The 15,306-nt window shown below is 37.2% G+C and overlaps 1 protein-coding gene and 1 pseudogene across 4 annotated transcripts in view; both read right to left on the bottom strand.

Annotated features, from left to right (window-relative positions):
* The window catches only part of LOC124608471 (AMP deaminase 2), a 461,803-nt gene that overhangs the window by 80,824 nt on the left and 365,673 nt on the right, over nt 1-15,306 (bottom strand). For all 4 annotated transcript variants that reach the window (XM_047139987.1, XM_047139988.1, XM_047139989.1 and 1 more), the window contains one exon: nt 8,866-9,029. In XM_047139987.1, the coding sequence (XP_046995943.1) occupies nt 8,866-9,029 (164 nt within the window). The remainder of the gene's footprint in view (nt 1-8,865; nt 9,030-15,306) is intronic.
* LOC124561479 lies at nt 1,256-1,373 on the bottom strand (annotated as a pseudogene).

Raw genomic sequence — 15,306 nt, 5'->3', positions numbered from 1 at the left:
AGTGTTCCTCACATCCAAATATAGATGAACTGCAGTACAATGGGATTCAGCCTCATTTCTCACCCCAAACACTATCAATTTGATTCAGCCAGTAGATCAGGATATTCTAAAATGCCTGAAGAGAAAACATCATTGTTGATTGTTACAACTAGTTTTGCATTTGGAAGACAATGAAAGCAATTTAGGAGGTTTAAAGAATGTGACAGTGAAGGGCATTGTGTACTGGATCAGTGACTCAGAGTGAGAGAGTCAGACTCAGTTTCTAAGTCATGGAGAAAATTCTACAGGAAAGTACACCTAACACAGCAACTAAAGATTTTGACAATGAAGATGGTCACTTGTTGTGTGCATTAATCAGAAGGTTGCCAGGCTGTGAAGAGGCATAAAATGTGGAAATCACTGAATGGTTGAATTCAGACAAACAGTTAGAAATTAATGACTCCTCTGTAATAGATATGGTTAACACCCCAACACAGTATGAGAGTGATAGGATGACAAGGCTGAGACTGTACAATGATGAGTCACATTGATGGATAGGCTACTCTTGATGCCACTGTGTGCTATGTGGAATGACAGCCAGATGGGATACCAACCAACATGCTGCTCTTCACATGGCAGCATGATTTTGCTGCACAAAAAAATAGCACCTCCACAAAAAAAGACACTCTGCCATTATTTTATAAAGTAAACAGTTATCAGACTAAAGTAAAAACTTTGATTCTGTCAAAGTAAGTGCCTAAACACTTCATTTTAATAAAGTTCATATTTTTAAGTCTGTATTCTTATCAACATCATTCTATTTCTTTTTTTTCCACATAACTTTGAATAGTTCAAGTTTTCAATAGTTCAAAGTGGTTCCAGTCCCATTCAACTTAACTACCAAGACTCTACTGTATCAGTTTCATTGGACTAGTGGCAGTATCTTACTCAGACTCATAGTTCATCACAATTACTTTGTCACTGTTTAACTGACCCTGTGACTTGTCCTAAAAGAATATTGAAAAAAGGCAAACTATGTTTGTAGTGTTTGTAAATTTAGAGAAAATTTTTGACAGTGTTGATTGGAATAGCACTCCGTCTTCAGGCCATGAGTGGTCTACCAGGACCATCCTCAGTGGAGGATGCAGATAGGAGGGGCGTGGGGTCAGCACACCGCTCTCCTGGTCGTTATGATGGTATTCTTGACAGAAGCCGCTACTATTCGGTCGAGTAGCTCCTCAATTGGCATCACGAGGCTGAGTGCACCCCAAAAAAATGGCAACAGCGCATGGCAGCCTGGATGGTCACCCATCCAAGTGCCAACCACGCCCGACAGCGCTTAACTTCGGTGATCTCACCGGAACCGGTGTAGCCACTGCGGCAAGGCCGTTGCCTGATTGGAACAGACACTTTGAAATTCTGAAGGAAGCAGAGGTAAAACAAAGGGAGTGAAAAGTTATCCATAATTTGTACAGAAACTACACTACAATTATAGGAGTGGAAGGATATGAAAGGGAACCCATAATTGAGAAGGAAGTGAGACAAGGTTGTAGCTTATCCCTGATGATATTCAGTTTGTACACTCAGCAATCTGTGAAGGAAAGTAAGGAGAAATTTGGAGAGGGAGAAAAAATAAAAATATTGTGGTTAGCGATGAAATTTAATTCTGTCTGAGATGGCAAGGGACTTGCAAGAGCAGTTGAATCAAATGTATAATGACTTGAATTACAAAGCTGTAAAATGAACATCAACAAAAGTAAAACATGGGTAATGGAGTACAGTCTATTTCAATCAGGTGATGCCGAGAGAATTAGCTTAGGAAATGGACATTAAAAGTAGTCAATGAGTTTTGTTATTTAGGCAAAGTAGAAAGGATATAAAGCATGCAGCTAGTGGTCTAGCAGTTAGCATTGCTGCCTTCAGATTGTGGAGTCCCAAGTTCGATTCCCGGCAGGGTCAGAAATTTTCTTTGAATGGGAACTGGAGCTTTCTGATGTTTTAATCATTTCATTCCATCACCATTTATGTGCAAGTTGTCAAAGTGGTGTCAAATAGTCTTGCACCAGGTCGCCAAACATCCCCAGATAGGGTCCTCCACCTAATAACGTCATATGGTCATTTCATTTTTTATTGTCTTAGGCTTAGTTCCTTCAGTGTTACATAGCATATTGGGCAACAAGTTGCTTCCAGTGAATCTTATCTGCTGCCAGGTTTTTAACTTCCTCCTAGTTCATGTCCTTGCACTGAAAATCCTTTCCAAAATTTGTTTCCAGGTGTTACAAGCTCTTCCTCTACTTTTATATTCAATCATTGGTTTACACAATAGTGCTGATTTGGAGATTCTTCCATCTTTCATGCATAGAACATGTTCTGCAAGCTTCAGTCTTCTTTCAACAATGATTTTGTGTAGGCTGCAGAGATGACTTACTCTGAGTATTTTGTCATCTGAAATGAGTTCATGTAGACGATCTTTTCAATTCACCTTAAGCATCACTGGTGAAAAACATTTAGCTTGTGAGCAAATTTTGCTGGCATTTTCTAGTCTCACATGTGTACATGGCCATCTATAAGATGATAGAGGAGTACAGCCAAAGTTTTGTGGCCATACTTTCAGAGTCTAATTGCCATATGGGTTGCATTCATTGGAAGAATGTAGATTTTCCATTCTGCTGGTGATGCCTGCATCTATGTCCCCATTATTACAGATAAGGCTGCCAAGATATGGAAATCGGTCAACACTTAGTAGTACGTTCTGCTGCACTATAATTTGAGAAACATTTCCATTCTTATGCACAATGTATTTGTTTCACTCATATTTATTTTTGGTTCTACATAACTGGCTATTCCATCCAGTTTGGTAGCCACTGACTGTAAACTTTGAGGAGTTTCTGCCAGAAGAACAGTATTATCAACAAAATCCAGATCCATAAGCCTAGTTTGCTCATTCAAACATATGTTCAAGTAGGAGCACAGTTTCTCTCATTATGAAATCTATGACTAATACAAAAAGGGATGGTGACAAAATGCACCATTGTTTGATGTGTTTCAGAATACTAAAGAAAGGGGTGTTTCCATTTCTGTTCTTAAATAGTAACACAAATGTAGATACAGGTTTCTGAACTCAGTAATATGATGATCAGGAATTCCACATAGGCTCACAATATGCCATAATTATTCTTGGTGTGTACAGTAAAATGCTTTTTTGAAAGCAACAAATTTTAGGTGGAGTGGACAGTTGTACTCTACACATGGTTCTATTACGTTTCAAAGAATAAATATTTGTTCAAAGCATTATCTCCCACTTAGAAAGCCAGCCTGTTGTTCTCACAGTTGACAACCTGCTGTGTCTTGTTTCCTTTTTAAAAGGACAAGATAGAAGACTTTGCATGGCACTGAGAGAAGTGTGGTACCTCTCCATTTGCACATTTAGTTAGATTTCCTTCTTTAGTAGTTTAACAATGATGCCATGCCATACCATGCCATGCTTCCAGTCTTCTGAAAAGTGTCTTGTTTGCCAACATATATTGCACAGTTTTTCAGAATTTTGGCTGACATTTCGTCCAAACCAGCTTCTTTATTGGCTTTAAATGGTTTGATTGCTGTACAAACCTCTACTGGTACAATATCACCTGGTTTTTGCCATTAGCCCTTACATTTTTGGCTCATTTTCAAAGTTGTAAGTATTAAGTGGATAGGGCTGGTGTAAGGTTTCTTTGAAGTACTCAACCCATCAAGCAGCTTGTTCATCTTTAGTGATCAGAATTGTGCCAGTTTAGTCCTTTATGGGGCCATCTGGGAAACTATTAACTACTTTAAGTTTTTGAACAAAGTCGTATAATATGCCCACGTTATTTTCAGAGGCAGCATTCTGCACCTCTGCTGCTTTAGGTTCAAGTCAGTCTTTTTCCATCAACTCTACAACTGCTTTTGACGAATGGTCTGATTTGGAATATTTATGCCTAGCTATCTGAAGTTGTTCTTTATCTTTAGCCTGTTCACACTGTTGCTTTATGATCTTTCTGAATCCATGCTCTTTCCCTGTTCGTCTCCGACATCCAATTGTCTCTTCAGCATATATTCTCACAGATTCCTTGAATTTAAACCATTGCATTTCATCAGATAGAGCTTGAAGTGCTTGCAATTGATTTTTGAGGCTGATTATGAAAGAATTTTCTCCTACATCATCTTTTAGCTTTCCCATATCAAACAGTCATTCAGGTTGTCAGTGTTCCTGAGATTTGAACATCACTTTCATGGCCACGAAATGGTCCAACCCAACATACACAGCTTGACAGGTTCATGTATCTCATTTAGATGGCTTCTGTTAGCTGTTGATATGAACATACTTAATTTCATTTAGTGTTTCATCAGAAGAACACCAGGTCGTCTTATGTATCATTGTATGTAGAAACAAGCTATCGCTTATACAGAGCCCACTATAGCTACAGAATAATTTGAAGTGTTCATCCTTGCCATTCATGCATTGTGCTGTTGGAAAGGGTAAACAACATGTTAAAGCCATTATGTTCATTGCTAAGTGATGCATTCATATCACCCATAAGAAGTGCAAGATATGACAGGCGTTTCATTACGAACATTGTGCAGCCTCTCAACAACAAAAAACCAGGCTTGTCTTCATCATTTGAATCTTCAATCAGTGCACAGATTTGCACAATAGTTGTTCTAGGGTGAGTATAATGAAAGTATGCAGTGATGATTTGATCATTAACTACTTCCCTTTCAATGAGAACCTTAATCACTTGTTGACTAAGTACTAGTCTAACACCATGCAAATGTTTATTGTTATGCCCCCATTGGCTATTTGATCACTACCTGTCAAACAAACTTCACAAAGGTCCATTATGCCTAGTCTACACTGACTGAATTCACATAATACTTGTGTAATCTGGCCTGTTTGATTTATAGAGCCCACATTCCAAGTTCCAATCTGGATCTGGACAATTTTTTTGCAGTAAACAATGAATTCAGTTTGATTGGTGGCTGTATGTCCAGTCCCATCATTCATGGATTACTCAAGTCACTGTCATGTCGATGCCGAGGTTTAGATTCGTGTTCAGGTTCAGGTTCAGAACTGTCGTGTACAGATCATTGAATTATTATTCTTGTTTCTGTAGCAGTAGAATATTTAAGGGGGTCAGGCTGCCAACACTGAATATGAATTTGTGCCATGTAGTATTTTTAGAAGGTAATAAATTTTATCATTTTGTTCTCCACATTTGAATAATGTAAATGTTAACAAAAACCAACACAGCTGCATATTACGGTATGCTTATTATGCAACAACATGTTTCAATCTAAATGAACAGCATCAGGTGACTAAGTTCATCACCAGTCTTATCACAAAGGGGCCACCTGCAATACAGCTGTGGTGGTGTTCATTAACATTTTCTGAAGGTATCTGTATGCAGTGTAGCCTTGTACAAAAGTACGATGTGGATTATAAGAAAATATAAGCTTTTGAAGATTTATGCAGAGATGAAGGACTTGCACAGTTAGTGTGGAACTGTGTCAAACAATTCTTTTAACTGAAGACCACAACAGTAACAGCCGCAGTCTTAACTGGTAGTTAGTGTACTTCACAGAAGCAGCCTGCATCTGACAGGGTACTCCTCAATAGGGTGCCATCAGTCCCATGGGTCTGACAGTGTACTTTTTATTTGGATATCAGTGCACAGGAATGGCAGCATCTTGGTTAAAAAACAAATGTAATTAAGCTTATTGAATACATTCAGTATGAAGGTGGAGTTTAGATGCACACTGATTACAAAAGGTATTCACCTGCTCAGTTAATTTTCTTACTGCGTTGCACCTGAATGTTTGTCTTTCAAGATTCAGAACAATATTGATTCACTTTATGCTCCTTGCCTTCTTTTGTTTCAACTGGTACTTCTTGTATCAACACTGGCTAGAACTCCTTCAAGTTTGAGTGCATCTGCCGAGTTTCTGAAATACTGTGCTTGACATTTTCCATCCCGTCACATCTTGAAATGCATTCAAAAAAAAGGTTGAATGCTGTATGTTTTTTTAGTGGTCTGCTATATGCAGTCATCTGATCAGAAAGGTCAATAGCAGTTTTTCCCTAACTATATTCAGTAACAATTTCTGGTTTCCAATAAACCCCTCTTTTGATTGTAGTGTTTTCCATTTCACTCAAATGTTTAGTCGAGAGAACCATAACATCTCTTTTGTCTTTCTATTTTAGGACCATAATTCTATTATTATTCTCTTTTGCAATCACTTCCCTGCACTTCAATTTGGTCCTTACAATCTCTTTGGAAATTTCTTTGTGATTTAGTTGAAGGGTGCCAATCAAATGCATAGTCTTTGTTATTAGTTTGCTTGCCAAAGCTACATTGGTATACAAATTATCATTACATAAATTCATCATAACATTTCTTGATATGGTATCTTCTTTACCTAGTACTTAACCAGTGCAAATTTGAAAACTATGTACAATTTAAACATTTTGATGCTATTCCTGTGTCTCTTTTGTTTCAAATATTGCCTAGTTATAATTTGTTCTCAAAATGGTATTAGAACTCATTGATGCATAGTATTTTGACAGCATCATAATATTTTTTAAATTTCTGTTCAGTTCCTCGAACTCAATTCCTTGAACTTTTGAGAGATGATCTAAAGCATCAACTAGCGTATTGTCTGTTAAAAGTAGCATTCTCAACAGAATTTTGAAATGGTCTCTACGCGTTACTTTTCATGAGAATGTTTGAAGAAACATTGGATCCTGGGACTGATAAGTGCATGAATGGTAGTTTCACCAATCCCATACACAAAATCAAACAAACAACTGCTTTCTTTCATTCTTGTTGGTTGGCACATATTGAATCAAACATTTGGAAACCATTGTGTTTGTTTAACATACATATATTTTTGCTTACTTACTTGTTCAAATATTTATTCTGTGATAAAAATTCCACAGAAATATTCAACTGTTACTCATGTTCACATTTTCATTCTCTCACTTTGGCAGAAGGCGCACTCATAAAATTCACAATGTTCAGCTGGTTGCCTGAAGGATGAAACTACGTACTTTGAGTACTTATTGGAACATCAGATGAATTCTCAGTATCAGATGATGGCAATATCATTACATGGTGACGTCCACATGGTATCAAATAATGCACTCTATGAATCACAGTCTTCTTCTCACAAGGTTTTTGCTACTATGAGTAACAAAGTGTTTTAAAAATAATCATTCTGAAACTAGTCCCTCCTTACACAACTGTGGGTGTCTCTAACATTTCATCGTGTGTGGGATGTCTTCTTACCATACCAAGGTGGCACAAAGGACTGTTGCCTCAATGGAAAGCCTACTTTTGATTGGCTCCATGCTCAATGCATCAGTTTATAATTTGACTCATCCCACATCCCCAAAAGTCGTTTTTCATTACGCAAATTACAGAAAACCAAATGGAAATGAATGAATGAGTGAAAAATTCAAATTAAAAACTGAATTGGTGTTGTTGTAGGGTGTGAAGGTCCATATGTAACTGAAGATATCCACATAGGAGACATTACTGAAGTGTGACCAACAAACTCAATAGGCAAATTGGCCTTTACAGTTCGTACTCTCAAAGCTTTTGTCTGGAGATTTTTGATGGCAGTCACTTTTGCCATCTTCCAGACAGTAGGTGTTCATCCTAACAATAATATCATGTTTGTGACAGAATTAGACAAGGTGTCCTTATGGTACAGTTCTTAACACTGTAGTTTTCACATTGTTTGTGTATTATTAGTAGCAGATTCCATATTTATGAAGTACTACTGTTTCAAGTATTTGAAAATTATCATAGATGCAGACATGCAGAACAATTCAACAAAGTTCAATGGCAGAGGCTACAGAAAAGAAATTTTGGAATAGGGAGGGAGTTGCTCTCAAACTTTTAAGGACCAATGTTGCAATATAATTCTAGAAACATTACTCTCTCTTATATAGAGATCTTAAGCAATGACAATATACTGCAATTAGAGTAAGTAAGGTGTACATATGGGTTACTGACAATCTTCCTCATGTATTATACCTAATGGAAATGGTGATAATGTATTATCCCCCACAAACCATAGGAGTGACTTGTCAGGGATTTGAACTCCACTTCAGAATGCAAGTCCTCTGTTTTAACCACTGTGCCAGCTTGTTCAATTAGAGCATATACCACAGGGGGGAAGCAGGAAAAGAGATAAGAATTTAAGAGTAGGGGTGATGGGCACAAGAAGGTGTGGGGAGGAGGAACTGGAAAGGGAAGGGGTGTGTGCAGCAAAGGAAGGCTGTAAAGAAAACAGTACACAGATGGATAGAGGATGTATTCCTGCTTTCCCCCTTACTAACTACATACTACTGCTGATTAGATGGAATTTACATTTAGTCTCATAGTACAGAATGAGGGGAACACTAATTGTATTATTCTCTCTCTTAATGACCTGGAAACATCAAGATAGAATGTATTGAGCATTTCTGTCAAAAAAGGCCTTTCATTTCCTTGTCTCCTCCCATTGTGCTGTTTTAATACTCAATGCTTAAACTGTACTTATGATTACAACAGTATATTTTAATTTAAAAAATTAATGATTGAAATGACAGTTGTTCTTTTCCCCCTCTGCTTTATAATTCTATCAATCTCTTCAGGCAGTAACAGAATGTTGAAACTGGAGAAATGGTCCTCTGTCCCTTCAAGAACACTTTTGTTACACACCACCTTCAGTTTGTGAAATTATACCTCAATGGTGGAATTTAATTTTTAGTGTAGATACAATATCACACTTATTTAGAAGTTCAACAAATACACACCGATAAAAAAAATATTTTATTTTCATGTGTTTCCTGTCAAAGTCAGTGTATTATATACTTACAATAAGCGAGGTATCTGTATCAGCCAGCGAATATTATCTGAGTACACATTTCCGTTTATTGCCCATATTGCCAACTTGTCCCATTCATCAGCACTTTTTCCATATATGGATAAACGAAGTTCTGCATTCTGATATTTACTCTCTTCAAGATCTGATGCCACTTCCTGCAACAGTTTCATTCTTATAGTCCTCTGCAAGAATCTTTTATGGTATTAATGTGCTAAATAATGTACACTCTTCATTTAATAAATAAAGAAAATTAGTAGTATAATTATTGATGACCATCAAAATAATGCGAAAATATTAACAACTATAATCAATACATTATATTTACAAGTTTTACAAGATAATTTCTGTCATCTGCAACAGTAATTATTACAGTTGTACGAGATGGCAATTAAACTATACAAATTGTATATGTTCAATTGTGAAAAAATAAGAGGGGCCGGAAAACAAAGAAGACAACATGTACATCATATTTAACTCAAATCTACTGCCATTTCAAAATGCTGAACAAAACGAGTATTTGAACAATGTCCACAAGTTTCAAATAATAATAATAATAATAATAATAATAATAATAATAATAATAATAATAATATTCTTTGTTAGTTCTTTTTCATTAGAAAATTCCATATGAAAGTAGTACCAATAAGTACCCATATTGGATAACTACTGTAATAGGCATTCAGTGTCAAGCAGGACACAAGAACTGAGCCAAGGTATGAAGAATAGTCATATGACAGCTAAAATATTTTACTATAGACAGTATTGCAAATTGCTCAAAATGTCCAAGCTAAAACAATACAGTACACCAAGAGTGAAGGTAGGTCTTAGAGACAAAATGAAATTATATGATCGATTGTGAATGAAGTATCACAGCAGAAGGTGGGTGTGGTCAACATATTATATATCTTTTATGGGAGAACTAAACAATTAGTGGTACAATTGAGACAGATAGATATTTAACAGCCACTTTCTGTCAATACTTAGCAAGTTAAATCAAAATTGGAAGGAAAATAAGCATTGGCCATATTTTGTTGTTTTATTGTCGGCAAAATCGATTTTCGGTCACTTAGTGACCATCCTCAATGCTGTAATATACAATTAAAATTGGTAGGCACTGGTATCAAGCTATAACCACACCCAGTCTTTTAATTTCGTTTTATTTCTCTCCTTTCCGCTACTTACCCTCCGTACCTTCTCTCCTGCCCTCCGTATAAACTGCAACACTTCACTGTCCGCTACTCCCACCATACTAACCCTCCCCTTCCCCAACCCAGCCTCTTCCTTACCCCCACCCAGTCGCCACTCCCATCATGCACTGGTGCTGCTGTTCGGAGTGCGGTTTCAGCTCTCCGAGACTGCAGGTGCACAGTTGTTAAGGAGCGTGTGCACGCGCGCGCGCGCTACTGACAAAAGCCTTTATGGCAGAAAGCTTCAATTGTGTGAATCTTTTTGTTGCGTATATTGTGACTCAGCATCTCCGCTATATGGTGAGTAGCAGCTTTCCTTCCCTGGTATTGTTAAACTCCATCCTGGATTTTCCATCGTTTGTTTTTTAATGTGGAAAACAAGGACTAACTAGGTGCAAGAAAGTGCTCCTTAACAACTGTGCTATTGTCAAATGGTTTTGCACATTTCATCAGTACTTCTGATATACAAAATGATGCAATATTTGATGAAAGGCTTTTTTGTAGAGGTTTTACAAAGGAAACCCCTGCTGTGATTATAGTTTACTTTTAAGACTAGAAAGGTTCTTCCTCCTAACTCCCTCGTTCCGATTCGATGTCTCTGTGAGTTGTTCTAAAATGGCATTCAATATTTCACTTTTTGGGTATGGCAGAAGTATTATTATGTGTCAGACTTATACACCCACCCTTTTGTGTTGTAACAAAAAAAACTGTTCCTACCACTCACCATGGAAATGATATGTTTTCCTGGGTTTAGCTGCACTCATTTTTCACAAACATGTTACTAGGTAACTTGGCACACAGACTCCTAATTCTGATTGGTAACACTCGGCAGCGATCAGGAAACTTCACATCATAATGATTTGGAGATGTCTATTGCCATCTGTATGGCACACTACTTGCTGGTGTTGGCTGCATTGTCACTGAGTTGTGCTGTTTCTGTGATGTGTATTACTGTGCTATTTTGATCAGGATTGTTTCAAAAATGAGAAATGAGGCAGTTATTTGACAATACAAACAGCAGTCTCAGGTTCGATAACTTATCATTACCTCCACTGTGACCATTGTTGTTTCGTGGCATCTTAAAAACAGAGGTTTATGTGGCCTACTGGAGGGGGAGCTGATTCTCCCTTACATCACATACTGTTGAAACAAATCTTGTTAATACAAAAACATACTAAATTTCATTTATTATCTATGTTGTGATGAAATGATTGTGCTATATGAGAACTACATCATAAAACATAAATATAATTTTACAGACTGTGTATAGTGAAAACCAGCAAAGATTACATCTAAATGTTATTCACTTTTTAAAACAAAAGCAGACAAGTGAGGTCTTCCTGTTCTGAAGTTCGGCAAGTGAGGTCTTCCTGTTCTGAAGTTCACTTCACTATCTCTTGTGTTTCTTTAGTGAAGAGAGATATGGATAATTGCTCTGGGTACATTAACTTTCTTCTAATCTGCCTGCACTCATTTGTAGAATCCTCTAAAATATGCTAATGTGGTTTATGAGTTTTAATATTTCAGGTCTTTGTATCAGGATTGTGCACACATTGATTGGAAGCAAAATGGCTGATAGCTTATTACATAGGGTCATTTCACTATTACGTACATACAAACTCAAACCCTTGTGTTAGATTCCTACAGAATCTTAATTAATATTTTTTGCCACCTTGTGCATGGAAGTAATATAACATTTTTTCACAGTCAGTGCTTTAAAACAATGACAATGCACAGTAGCCACCAGGGCCTGAAACATTGACACAACATCAAAATTGCAATGGCATAAGTTAAATAACAAAATGAATGAGATTCAACCAAATAATTAATTTTCCAAATGCCAGTGAGGAAGGTAGGAAGGATACTTTAATTGCACCTCCTCCCACAGCACACCCTGAGCATTCTCCTCGCTTGCTGGAACTCCTGCTCACAACATACCATGTTACAGTTCACGAGTAGTAACCTCACCATGCAGGAGGATAGACTGTTGCTTGACAAGAGTGTTAAAGGTGGTGAAATGCAGATGGAGATGAAACAAGTGAAGACGATGATGTCACATCTGCCTATAAATACCGTGTGAAACATTCATTGTCAGCAACTGGTGTTTTACAAAAACATCTCATTTACACAGATTTCTAATGAAGGTTTTGAAAGACTGACTCAAAGCTGTTGAAATTTGCCAGTCAGTCTTGCAATTGGCCAGTCAGTCATGATCAATGGGTTCAGCACCCCCACTCTACATGCTCTTGTCTTGAGCTTTGAGCTAAAAGTTTCAGTTTCCTCACGAAGATATGACACTACTGCTTCTTTATGTATTTCACTGAAAATATAAATCTTTTTACTTGTTTTAATTGGCCTTTTGTATTGTATTAGTAATTATTGCTACAACTGCCTCATGGTCAATAATAACAAAGAGATAGGGGGGCTGGCCAGTACTTACCTCAGCTCAGTACAGACTATAGATACACAAAACAGAACAGAAAATTTACATTCCTAGCTTTCGGAACTTTGTTCCTTCATCAGGAAGGAGAGATGGGAAAAAAGGGAAGAAGGGAAAGTGGATTCAGTTACTCACAACCCAGGTTATGAAGCAACAGGGAAAGGTAAACAGGGAGGGTAGCAAGGATGGAGGCATAGTTGTCAGAGGGAAGCCAAAGATATTCTACTGTTAAGTACTGTGCCAGTTTCAAACCAAAGAGGAAGCATGCAGAAGTAAAGAGTTATATAGTATAAAGATAAACACAACTATGTAGGATGAAAAGATGCGTGAATGGCTATTAGCCATCTTTATACTATACTATATACTATCTTTATACTATATACCTCTTTACTTCTGCACACATCCTCTTTGGTTTGAAGCTGGCACAGTACTTAACAGTAGAATATCTTTGGCTTCCCTCTGACAACCATGCCTCCATCCTTGCTACCCTCCCTGTTTACCTTTCCCTGTTGCTTCATAAACTAGGTTCTGAGTAACTGAATCCACTTTCCCTTCTTCCCTTTTTTCCCCCTCTCTCTCCTCCCTGATGAAGGAACAAAGTTCCAAAAGCTAGGAATGTAAATTTTCTGTTCTGTTTTGTGTATCTATCGGCTGTACTGAGCTGAGGTAAGTACTGGCCAGCCCCTCTATCTCTTTGTTAGTATTTGTTTCACATCTTTATATGAGATTTTCCATTAATCATTTAGATCACCTTCATGGTCAATAATACCAGTTTCAATGCAGACACTCTCATTCTCAAAGAAGTCCAGTCTGTTGGTTGCCATTAGATCCAATAAATTTCCATCACAAGTGGCATTTCAGACTATCTGTTACACGTAGTTTAAAGAGAAAGCATTTAGTGATGTTTTCACAGGATATGTCATTACAACCACCAGTAACAAAATTGCAATGATTCCAATTGATTTTGATGATGAAAGTCTCCCCAATGATTACTATCTGATTGGGAGACTAATGAGGAAACCTCAGTTCATTAGTATGTAAATGTTCAGTTACATCAGGAGATGAGTCTAGTGGGTGACAAAAGGATCCAATGGTAAATTTTGTGCCCACTCCTGATACTGAGTCTTGCCCAAACAATCTCACCTTCAGCTTCAATTTCTATCTCAGTGGATTTTAGTTTCTTGTCTATTGTGACAAATACACCACCTCCTTTACCAGTTAGTCTATCCTTTCAATATAAACTTAAATTTTCCCCAAAAAGCTCACTGCTTTTGAGGAGCAATTGAAACTATGGCCCTTTTTTTGCAAATGATTTGGCAGTTAACTACTAGGTTTTTAATACTCTTCTTGTGGGTGGCATACTTTTGGATTTTACACTAATAGTTCTGGGTCTCCTACAGCTGATGTTACCTGGACTGGATGGAGAATTACCGAGTTCATTTGAGTCAGATCCAGGGAGTTACAATTAGGTGTGGGAACATTGCTGCAAATTATGAGCTGCTTTGAAACTCCATGAGCAAGGCTGATACTCTCAATCTTCTCTGCCAGTTGCTGCAATGACCCAAGAATGACCTCAGAGCCTGGATGTCAGGCACCATTTGCCACAGTATGTGCCACAATTTGCAGCTGATTGCACACTGTTTTCTTAATGGCTACCAGAATAGCCTCTTCAGCATGTTGAATGACACCCCCAGAGTGTAAACAGTATTCTTTCTCATTCCTTGCTACTGTTTTGCTAAGGGGTACCATTATTTGCCACACATATCAACTGTTGACAATTATTAGACCCCTATCCTTTTGCATTTGCTTTATCTTATCACAAGACTCAACATATTTCCCAACAGTTTCACCAAATATCACTGGCTCAATTTCAGTTATAGTGGAAGGCAGCAATTCTAATATGTTTGGTGTTGGCTGTAACATTATCAGTTCTCCCTTGTCCCTGTCTCCCCTGGACAGGGCACTTAGATCTACCATTGACATGTCACTCACAAGTAGTGACAGATTCTATACTTCCTGTAAAAGGACAAGTGTCCACAGGAGAAGATAGTACTTTAAGTACAGTTGGTATTTCTGGTACAGGACTCCTCGTAGCCATCCCAGCATAACCACCTGTAATTGTTTCCAATCTCTTGATAGTAGTCAGAGCAATCTCTAGCTGCTTATGAACAGCAACTAACTCATCCCACGCCTCAGAACAGCATACACAGTTGTGCAGTATTGTGGTTGATGCAATATTTTACAGAACAGAAACAAATTACTTTAATCTAAGCTGGCTGATTTTCCTTTAATTGATGGTTCTGATAACCTACGCATATTAAAAATAGCCTTTTAGAACTAAATTGATTTACACCCAAAACAAGATATCTATAATGACAATCTTGGTATAAATTTAACTGCTTTTCTGAAATGTTTTTTAGGTTATGTTCAATAATAAATTTGACCATAGGATTAAATTAAGATAAGTGCAGAAAATACACAAAAATACACACTGCTGCTGAAAGAGGAAACCAATGTGACACATTATCTGAGTTATTTATCATAATTGTCAATCACAAATGCTGATTTACTATGACATAAGTTTACACACAAAACTCATAACTTACGAAATTCACAAAAATGTACAAGTGTCAGAACATTCTCATAAGTGTATCCTTTTTCACATAAATATACAATGAAATTAGGGAATTATTGTTTTTAAATGAGGATACCATTGCCAAAAATTTCTAAAAAGTGCAAATTATGTTTACAATTATGACATAGTATGAGTTTTTTACCATTCAGAAATACACTAATATATCTTGA

Source organism: Schistocerca americana, chromosome 1 (assembly GCF_021461395.2).
Source record: "Schistocerca americana isolate TAMUIC-IGC-003095 chromosome 1, iqSchAmer2.1, whole genome shotgun sequence".
Lineage (NCBI taxonomy): Eukaryota > Metazoa > Arthropoda > Insecta > Orthoptera > Acrididae > Schistocerca > Schistocerca americana.
The sequence above is the reverse complement of the archived record's forward strand: the minus strand, read 5'-3'. Positions and strand labels throughout refer to the sequence as shown.